General features: G+C 44.4%; 1 protein-coding gene across 1 annotated transcript; it reads left to right on the top strand.

Annotated features, from left to right (window-relative positions):
• The first annotated feature begins 4,292 nt into the window (after positions 1-4,292).
• Positions 4,293-10,608, top strand: LOC127321691 (protein spotted leaf 11). Its single transcript, XM_051350717.2, has 4 exons — positions 4,293-4,799; positions 8,142-8,258; positions 8,373-8,798; positions 8,895-10,608. Exons 1-4 carry the CDS (start codon positions 4,434-4,436, stop codon positions 10,098-10,100), a joined length of 2,115 nt encoding a protein of 704 aa, XP_051206677.1. The 5' UTR covers positions 4,293-4,433; the 3' UTR covers positions 10,101-10,608.
• The last annotated feature ends 291 nt before the right edge of the window (positions 10,609-10,899 follow it).

Below are 10,899 nucleotides of genomic sequence, written 5' to 3'. Positions count from 1 at the left end.
AGAACATTTTAGATGATTTTAGAGAGGGAGTCTCCCACCGTCAAGAAACGGTGAAGACATCCAAACTCGAAAACGCAATAGAAGATGCATGCGAATTCCGCTTTCGATGAACTTGGGCTTGTTGTAAAGCTAGAAACAAGCTCAAGAACCTCACATAGAGAAACACCAAGAATCAATAAGGATATGCAAAGTATGCAAAGGATTGAGCTCCCTAAGACGATGTGATCAAGTTACCCAACCGAAAGCCCCTCTTGATAGTGCGGCTATCTATCCTATAATCCGGTCTCCCAACAACCACCTTGAGACCAGTAAAAGGAAAACCTAGCAAGGCCATACCTTTGCCTTGTGCACCCCGCTTGATCTTGATGATATCTCTTCACGCTCCACTCAAGCCGGAACGCCTCACTTGATCATTGTTGCTTTGTGAAGACTCACAAATGCTCCCCCATACACTATGATGGGAAAGCTTCATTGATGCACATCTTCACAAGTCCATTATCACCAAATGGACGGCAAGCTTCAAGCATGTGATTCACTTGAGATGCTCATCTTGAACTTGCCCAACTCAACCTTGTATCTTCACATACTCACTTAAGATAGAGCATGGCTAATATTGAGTTCCACATAAGAACTCCATCTTCATTTCTTCTTCTTGATCATATCACATATGTATCTTTAAATCGATGATCTTGATGCCAATACACAAGGTGTATCTTTATCTTCATGGCATCCATACTTGAATCCAACACATGGAATACAAGAAGTACCTATGGAATATTCCTTCATATATATAAAATCAATGAAAACATTAGTCCATAGGGGTTGTCATTAATTACCAAAACCACACATAGGGGCAATATACCCTTACAGTAAGTTTCCAACTATTCTTCTATTTTGTCATTCCGCTTAATGCTGGATTGATCTTGGGGATAATATTCATGTGTCTTGATCTTTGGGAGAAAGTCACCAGAGTACTATTCAAATTCATAATTGTAATGGTTGCATGTCACTTACTGCCTTCTTGGTTGTTGTGAAGGAGTCAAGAGGTTTGTGAAGGACATAAATCATGTACTTTGTTTGAAGATACCCCTAGTGATCATGCATGTACTTGGTGTACTAACTTAAGTGCGCATACGTGGGTCTTGGTGACCACAGACTTAGTGTCCTTACGAATTTGTGCCCCATCCACCTTCACTGAGGGTGTATGATTGCTCCAACAATACGAACATCCAAGATAAATATTTTGAGCAGATCTAGGAGTTGTTCTGTCAATGGTCTCATATGTGGGGGTAAAAAAGCATGGGACGTGTCCTCGGTTGTGTTCTTTCAGCGAAGTCTTATATATTTAGAGATGGGTGGCTAGCTCGTAAAGCCATTGGGCGTTGGTACTTTTTTGTCGTTGTTGCTAGGATGATGGTTGTCTTTGTTGTTCTCTTCAAATGGTTTCTTCAGCTATGTTGGAACATGATGGCGATTGACGACCCTAACAAACAGAAAGGCCGTCGCATATGTTTATGGTGTTTAGTTAATTTCTGTGGACTTTTGTGTATGATGGTGGAGGTAGTTATATCTTCTCGGTATATATATCTGTATTTGCTCATCTTTGTACTTTGACTTACATTTTAATATAGATGCTGAGACGCATGTGCTACTGTCCGACATATATTTTGCAAAATAAGACTAGTCTTCCGTCTTATTTGATTGGCCACTACAACAAAATAGGTGTATTTTTGCAGCCCTCTAAAAGTAGTTATATCTCCACATATTTGCCACATCTTGGTTTCCTTCATCTTCCAATGTCTGCAGACTCCTAATGTCATTTGTTAAAGCTATCTTTTTCTTGGTATTTTCACGTTATGAATTGTGGTGATCCGCCATAGAGATCTAGTGTTGTGTAAACCGATAGTCAAAATGTTCATTCTTTTTATGGCAGGCCGGAGTAGATGGTGCAACATCATGAGTGCCGATTGTTAATTAGGGTTCTGCCGGACCTTGTTTATCTATTCAATTGTAAGAACGAAGAAACAATGACTCAGCCATGGTTGTCTTTTATGCCCTGTCATTTGCATGCAACAGTCATAAAATTTGACCAAAGCACATGCGCTTGATCAACCCGTCAAGCCTGGCGAACCAGTCATTCCTTTCAGCCCCTATAACAAACCCCGTTTTTGTCATTGAAAAATCAAACTAATCAACTAGTGCAGCCGCCGGCAAGTTAGGCTGCTTGTATAACCCGCATCCAGGAACGACGCCTGATCTTGCAAGTTGCAGCCCCCGGTGGATACACAATTAACATAATTTAACAAGACTTTCAGGCTGGATATTTCCAACCTGTCGTATCCCCCAATTGGACGCTTTCCCTGGCGGATCCGTTTATGGAACGATGAACTATTCTTAGCGTATGTGCCGAACCCCATGGTGCCGTGAGCCATCGTCTTCCTGACAATAAGAGCAAAAGCAAGTTTAGTACTCCATCTAGCCTTAAATATTTTTCACAAAATGTAGGTTAAAATATATTTAGATTCATTGAATCCCTTAAGGGAGTACTTTCTTTGATCTTAGACACTTGTTGTAGATTAGATTAAATGTAAAGACTAAAATATATCTTTTTTTTGACAATCAATACCACATATATTCATAGCAACAAATAGTACATGGTAGAGATACATGAACTGACTCCAACGATTACAAAATAAAGTCTAAAAGATGGTAACAAATCTTCGAGGTCTTCAATTTCTTTCTTTTTCCAGAACACAATCTTGTACTCTTCTGAAGGCAACCAAAGATACATAACGACCATAGACCTGTAGATACCGACGAAAGTTCTCCCATAATTTTTTGAGCCACAATGCCAAGGCTGCGTGCACGCACGCAACCATTAAAGCAGTCATACAACATCGGCAAGAGTACCAACACCAGTATATTAGGGAATAATAACCAACTAGCTTTGTCGTCGTCGATGGAGAACCGAGAATACGTATCACCATTGTTGAGGACGTAGCAGCCGGGACAAAAACTGCGAGGATAATCCTCCTCGCGGCAACAACGACAAAAGATCCAAAATCGATCTGGCAAAGCAAGATCCGAAGACCCATACCAAGAAAATTGTGATTGTTCAACACCACCATTGACGCCGGGAGGAAGATCTCGTCGCCGAACGAAAGGCCGAAGATCACTTATTGCAGACGATGCCATCTCCATTGAGAGGAAACCAACAAGAAGACGGCTACCAAAATCCTAACATAATCTAATGAAAACAATACTTTTATTGGAAACTCCACGCATAGATCGGGTTCCCCACTCCTCCTGACACAGGTGAAGCCGATCGGAGGAGGGGGAACCAATCTATGGAGGAGGATGAACTGGAGGCGGCTAGGGTTAAGACGGCGGCTGAGAGAAGAGACCACGGGAGGAAAAGAATATGCGGGATTTAAGACTAAAATATATCTAGATTCTTTAAACACGTACATGATAAGCATTTGGGCTTGGATGAAGTAATAGAGCGAACCGTTGGGTGTAGATTATTGCCATCCCGTTCAGGGGCGTACGCAGCAGGGTGCAGCCCACCCTGAATTTTTTGAAAACATTTATATTTAATTGTTTAATGATTTTTTTTCACACATTGACGTTGAATTTTTTTTTTAAAGGAAGTGTGCCCACCCTGCAGTTTTTTTTATGCGTCCGCGGCTGATCTCGTTCACATGTATAGTGCTAGTTAGATTTAGTATACATATTTCATTAATATTTGGTTCCATATTACATTGTCACAAGGTGTATAGAAGGCCGCGCTGCAGCTAGCTCTCTCCTCTTCTCACTTCTCCAACCCAGCAAAAATTACAACAGATCTTTAAAAGAAGCAAAAATACAATAGTGTGAAATATTTAAACTCTTAGCATGCTTATCTAGATTACTGTACGTTGCTGTAAACAGAGGATTAACTGACACGCTTTAAACAAACCGACGCGGGATCCAGCACTGTCTTAGCTAAGCAGGCAGGTATCGACGCGCCGATCTTTGCTTCTGTTTTGGAGCATCCCAAACTGGCCGATCAACGAGGAACCGTTTGGGTACTTAGCGAAAAAGCGATCCAAATCCAAACACTTTTCTACCTGGACCCGCCGCATGCGCCGGCGCCCATCGCCGCGGTCCATCCGGCCTCGGGATTCCCGCTTCCGGCGGTCCACGCCTCAGCTGCACCAGCCGAGCCGAGCCGCGCCGCCGCCGCCGGCTCCTATATCGGCGCGGGACGTTGGACTGACACCCCGGACCCACGGCCCACATGCCTAGATTACTAGTTGGAGCGGAGCGGACGGAGGCCACCACCCCAAATCCCCCCAGCTCGCCACCACTGCGCCGGCCGCCGCGCTACGCTGCTGCACCGCCTATCCTCCTACACTGTGCCGCAAAGCTGAGCCCTTTGCACCTCCGCCACCATGGACGAGGACGCCAAGCCCAACAACACTGGCGAGGAGCCCAGCGCCGAGGCCGCGCCGTCCACCACTGCGGCCGAGGCGGCCTCCGCCGGTCCGGAGTCGGAGGATGTGGGGGATTTGGTGGAGAAGGTGGCGGAGCTGGTGGACGAGATCGCCGCCATCTCCGACTTCAGGAACGCGTACCGGAGGCAGTTCTGCAACCTCTCGCGCCGGATCCGGCTGCTCGCGCCCATGCTGGAGGAGGCCAAGGAGGGGCCGCGCCCGCTGCCGGAGGCATCGGTGGCGGCCCTGCGCCAGCTCAGGGACGCGCTCGCCGCCGCCAAGGACCTGCTCCGCCTCGGCAGCACCGGCAGCAAGATCTTCCTGGTGGGATTTCCCGTCTCGATTGAACATCCCTCTTTCTTTTACTGTCCCGTTGTGCGCACCGCATCCTAAATTTACCCCGTAATTTCGCGCCTTTCGCGTTACACAAGGATTTAGCTGTGGAGTTAAGAGGTTTCACTTGGAAGAATTATTAAACCGTTCTATGGTGCAGAATTAGAACCTGTCGCTACTCACTTGCGAAATGTTGCCCGCTTTCTTATTTCTTGTTTGTGCAAAATCTAATTATTATCCTTAAAAAATACCTGAGGTTGGACCAGGTTTTGAATTTCCTGGTGTCAAATCAATGCCGGGCCAGGGCAGGTGACAACTTGACATTGTTTACTGGTGTTGAACAACTCTGTCTAATATATATCCTAGCTTATTATTGGTTGTGTTGACACGGATGGGTCAGACTAGGAAAACACAAGCTACAGTTACTGATTAAACGATTTCTAATTTTTGTCTGACCAATACTATTATGTTATAAATACTTGCAGTTTCAGACGCTACTAGGTCATATGTAGTACTATTAATAAGTCCAAGATTTTTACAGAAGATGGCTGCGAGCTTACTCTGCATCAACTAGTTGTTCATCAATGTTGCTATTTTAATTACTGCTATTAGTTACCATATCTGGGTTCACACTAGCCTTTCTCACCAACTGCATACTTGTAGCTGAGAGCACTTGTCCAGCTAGTTTGTTTTTTGGGTGAGGTGAAAGCGATGGCGCTAAATGTATATTCTTTACTCTTATATACATGTTGATCGGCGGTGGCGCTTAGGCTCCACATGATATGAGCCATTAGATCGTTTGCAAATGGCTGAGATGATCAACCTGTTTAGTGCCAAAGTTCTGATGAAATTACCCGCAACTGCCACTAATATGTAGTAGGGAATGATGAGGGTGTCTCATAGGCCAAGTTTGGCAACCCCAGTTTTTTTTGGCTTGACCTGCCGTGTAGTCTAATTTGTTTCCTTATTAGCAAAGCACGTGAACGAAACCTCTATCGCGGCTACTAGGTCATATGTAGTAATATTTGTAACAAAGTGTGTAGTACAAGATAGCTGTAGCTCACTCTACAATAACTAGTTTATTCATCACTGTTGCTATTTTAGTGACTGCTATTGTTCACACTAGCCTTGCTTTTTTACAAACAGCATGTCTAGAGCTGATAGCACTTGTCCAGCCATCTATGTTTTTTCTTTGGTGCAGGTGAAAGTGATGGTGCTTCAATACTATTCTTAACTCTTATATATATATATGTCGATCGGCGGTGGCCGTCGATTCACCTCTTACCCCTTCCTGACATGGGCCGTTAGATCTTTTGCAAATGGCTGGGCTGGTCGTCTTGTTTGCTACCAAAGTTGTGATGAAATTACCCGCAAGTGCCACTATTATGTAATAGGGAACGATGAGGGTATCCCATAGAGTCATAGGCCAAGTTTGGCATCCCAGTTTATGTGGCTCGACCTGTTGGCTAGTCTAATTTGTTTCCTCCTTAGCAACACACATGAACGGTACCTCTAATGCAGCTAGGACACTAACTATGATTCTCAGCCTTGGTATATCAATCATGAGATAGGGTCCTCCTTTTTATGCAACTTGAGACAGAACCCAACACTGCCACTATGGGCCCTTGTCTTGTTTATTTGTATAACAATAATGCAGTGGAGCTGGAGGACTCAGATATCTGGAGAATTCGATCAACATGTCGTTACATGCATGTATGATCTTGTTGACTAGTTAGTTAAGGAAGTTTGTCTTTACAAACTATTTTCCAAAAAAAATTCTGGGGTATGAGGGCTGGACATAATCCTGTGACGTGGATTGATCATGTTATACTCAGTTTTTCCACCAAGGCGTTGGTAATACTGGTTTCAAAATGTAAAAGAATAACTTTCCACGTAAAGTTTAAATATGACCTGGAGTATTAAGCATGGATGCATCATGCATGGGAATGGTGGTGGCAAAGCTGGAAGATATATTGCTAGCTGCGTTTAAAGTATTGAACTTGGCGTAGCCACTGGTTACAGAAATACCTGATAAGGAAAACGTGTTCGCAACTGAGGATGGTATGTACAGTTAGCTCATGTTAGTGGTTTGCGAGTGGTGAGCGGGCCATTTATCACAATCAAAAGTGTCTGGGATCACGATTGTCATGAACTATGGTCGGCAGTAGCTGGCAGCTGCACTGCCACAGGTCTTTCGTTGGGAGGAAGCTGCAGTTAGTTTCTGAAGTTCCGTACTTCCGTATTGGTAATGCAACTGATGAGACTGAGGGTACTACCACCGCAGACACATTAATAAAATAATTAGATACACTGGTTTATTTGCTCCACAGAATAAGCAATGAGATTTATTTTTCCCCATATGGGTCGCACTGTGACACCACTGCACTCCGACCAATTGGCTATTGCCCAGTTCTTGATGGACTGTGAGGAAATGGAAAACCAGAGGGATCCTAATTGAACCTAAATGGGATAGACACTCCACAAGGTTTCATCCATGGATGTGTGAGCCTGGGCCTAAGATCAGGGAAAGACGTAGTCAATTGACAATAATATTTTAGTCATAGCTAGCAAAGTACTGCAAGCACTTTAAGCCCGCTTGGCAACTTACGAAAAATAAATCACTGGATTAAAAAAATCACTTGGAAATCAATGTGCACAACTAAACCGGTGTCACTTTGGAGGATAAGAAAACGCAGGTCCCGGCTGGATCATTTTTCCCCTGCGGAAATGGAAAACTGTTGTTTTTGGACCCGTCCAAAACGACAAACTAAATGCGATTCCTGGCCTATGGCGGGAATATATCAGGCCCCGTAAGTTAGGTCAGTTCTGACCTGGAAAATGACATTCCAAGCTGGACCTAAGGGTGTAAACTATCCAGTCATATATTTGGAGTTATCTTTGGTATGTATTATTACAGGGTATAATAAAACTGTCGTATCTGAGTGCCAGATATTTGAAGCCGAAGGCTACGTGATGTTTGAATCGCACTGCATAGGCTAACGTTTAAATATGTGCTAGTTATTAATACTCTGTGATCATTGTTAAGAAATATTGACACTAAGTTGCTCTGTTTTGATGAGGTATGCGGCGGTTAATAATGCACCGCTACTTGCTTTGCACGAGTTCGTTCAGAAAAAGTAGCGAGTCTGTAGTTGAGTAGGCTTAATATCTTTTGATACATATAACATATACCTTTATAAGAATTAAGTAATGCTGGTCGGCAGACTTACAAAGCTGGTCACTGTTGTGGTACATTTTGTTGTATACTTTTGCATGCAGTACATCATTAAATCATTACCATTTTCTAACAGTTCGTGGTTACCTTGTTTGCAGGTTCTCCAGAGAGACAAAATAATGCAGACTTTCCAGGACATTACCTCGAGGCTTGAACAAGCGTTAGCTGGTATCTCGTTTGATGAGCTTGGCATATCAGATGAAGTAAGGGAACAGGTAAACCATCTTTACTCCTGAGTTCCTTTTGTATTTATAGTGAAACCATTTTTTTTTCTGTTTGGTTTGTCTTGCTTTATATCTGCAGCTAAAACATGTCCAATTATTGTGCAGGTTGAACTGGTCCACGCTCAATTCAAAAGGGCAAAAGAACGACCTGATACATCTGATGACATTCTCTTTAATGATCTAATATCTGTCTACAATTCAAGCGCCACTGCTATTGTTGACCCAGATATTCTTCAAAGTTTATCTGAGAAATTGCAGCTTGTCACCATATCTGACCTCAATCAAGAATCATTGACCTTGCATGAGATGGCTAGTGGGGGGGACCCTGGCGCGGTTGTTGAGAATGTTTCAATGCTTCTGAAAAAGATCAAGGATTTTATGCAGACTCAGGACCCTGTAATAGGCATCACAGCAAGTGCAGCAAACCTTTCCCCAAATGACAACTCGACGTTTCCTGTTGTTCCAGATGATTTCCGCTGCCCAATATCCCTTGATTTAATGAAAGACCCAGTTATTGTCTCCACTGGACAGGTTTCCGTGTAACTTGCTTTTATGTTTGCTGTCAATTTAGTGAGCTTCTGTTTATATTTCAACTGACAAGAATTTCTTGAATATGTATGTATTCAGACTTACGAGCGAGGTTGCATAGAGAGATGGTTGGAGGCTGGGCATGACACCTGTCCTAAGACGCAGCAGAAGCTTCCCAATAAATCGTTAACTCCAAACTTTGTCCTTCGAAGCCTCATAGCTCAATGGTGTGAAGCAAATGGCGTGGAGCCGCCAAAGCGCCCTGCTCAACAAAGTAATGCACCAGCAACATGTACCGCTTCTGAGCATAGTAAAGTTATTGAGCTTCTCCAGAAACTGTCATCCCAGAATCTTGCAGACCAACGCGCCGCTGCAGGTATGCTTCGTCAGCTTGCCAAGCGTAGTGCTGAAAATCGTGCTTGTATAGGAGAAGCTGGTGCTATTCCTATCCTTGTGAGCCTTCTACCAACCACCGATGTTAGCACTCAGGAACATGTGGTTACTGCTATTCTGAATCTTTCTATTTACGAAGAAAACAAAGCAAGAATAATTACCTCTGGAGCTGTTCCTGGAATCGTACATGTGCTGAAGAGGGGCAGCATGGAAGCCCGGGAGAATTCAGCTGCCACACTATTTAGCCTATCACTTGTGGATGAGAACAAGGTGATGATTGGGGCTTCTGGGGCAATTCCAGCTTTGGTACTGCTATTGGGTAATGGAAGTCAACGCGGTAAAAAGGATGCAGCAACTGCATTATTTAACTTGTGTATCTATCAGGGCAACAAAGGTAAAGCTATCAGAGCTGGATTGGTCCCTATACTGCTTGAACTTCTAACAGAGACTGAAAGTGGAATGGTGGATGAGGCCCTTGCTATTCTAGCAATTCTCTCGAGCCATCCTGAGGGCAAGGCAGCTATTAGCTCTGCGGCCGCCATACCAATCCTGGTTGGGGTTATCAGAAATGGATCCGCAAGGAACAAGGAAAATGCAGCGGCTGTTCTAGTGCATCTCTGCAATGGAGAACAGCAGCAACAGCATCTTGCGGAAGCGCAGGAGCAGGGCATCGTGACCTTGCTAGAGGAGCTAGCAGAGAGCGGCACAGACAGGGGCAAAAGGAAAGCGATCCAGCTGCTCGAACGGATGAATAGGTTCTTAAAGCAGCAGAGCCAAGCCCAGGGAGACGCGATGGCGCAGGCGCTCGCTCAGGCCCAGACCCGGTCCCAAGCTCTGGTTCAGGCTCTTCTAGCAGATGCTCAGCTAGAGGAACCACTGCTTCCCAATTCTTCGCATCTTCCTGAAAGGTGATCACCCATCAGCATATTTGGTTCTAGATAGTGGTTTGTTTTTGGGCTGCCTGTCACTGCCAGTTGGAAGATCTCCTGCAATTTCGTAGTCTGGAGGTGTGCGTTTTGTTTGTACAATGTGGATCTGGGAGGCAGGAAGACCCGGCAGCTTGATTTCGGGCCATGAGCAGGTTGACAAGTCAGTTTTGCAATCATAGTGCCGTTAACCCTTGTCATCTGTACAATGTCCCAGTGATTGAACGTAGGATCCTCGAGTTTTAGCGAGGTGTGGTTGTGCCCGGTGCCTAGTACATGACTAATTTGTGGCTTCCAAGGGTTATAATTTTACTTGCCTGACAAAAGGAGGGCTTCAGTAAAGCATTAGTTCCAAGTTTTTTTTTGTTGAGCTTAGTTCCTGTTCTAGATGTTTCTGTAGCGAGAGAATAGCTGGTGCATGGAGTGCTTTTGACATGGACGGCTCTTCACCTGTAACTTGAAAGAAATTGAATGTGGTGAGATCCTGAGCAATCTGTCCGCATATTGTTGTCATGAAATCTGCCCAGGAATTACTGGGCGATGTACTGACCCTGTCAGTAAAGTGTTCTCGTTTCTGTACCAATTCTTGGTGAAACTGGCCCTGCCATTTCCAACTCAGACGTGACGTACTGAGTACATCGCACACCGACGTGCCCCATCGGCCCAACGAGGTATGGACACGAAAATGCCCCCGGTCGGCGTGCCGCACATCCTGGTTGGGGTATAGGACCAGGCCCATTTCCCTTTTCTCTTCCTTTTTTCCTTTCTCTATTTATTCTTCCATT

Source organism: Lolium perenne, chromosome 4 (genome assembly GCF_019359855.2).
Source record: "Lolium perenne isolate Kyuss_39 chromosome 4, Kyuss_2.0, whole genome shotgun sequence".
In the NCBI taxonomy this organism is placed as follows: Eukaryota; Viridiplantae; Streptophyta; class Magnoliopsida; order Poales; family Poaceae; genus Lolium; species Lolium perenne.
The sequence above is the reverse complement of the archived record's forward strand: the minus strand, read 5'-3'. Positions and strand labels throughout refer to the sequence as shown.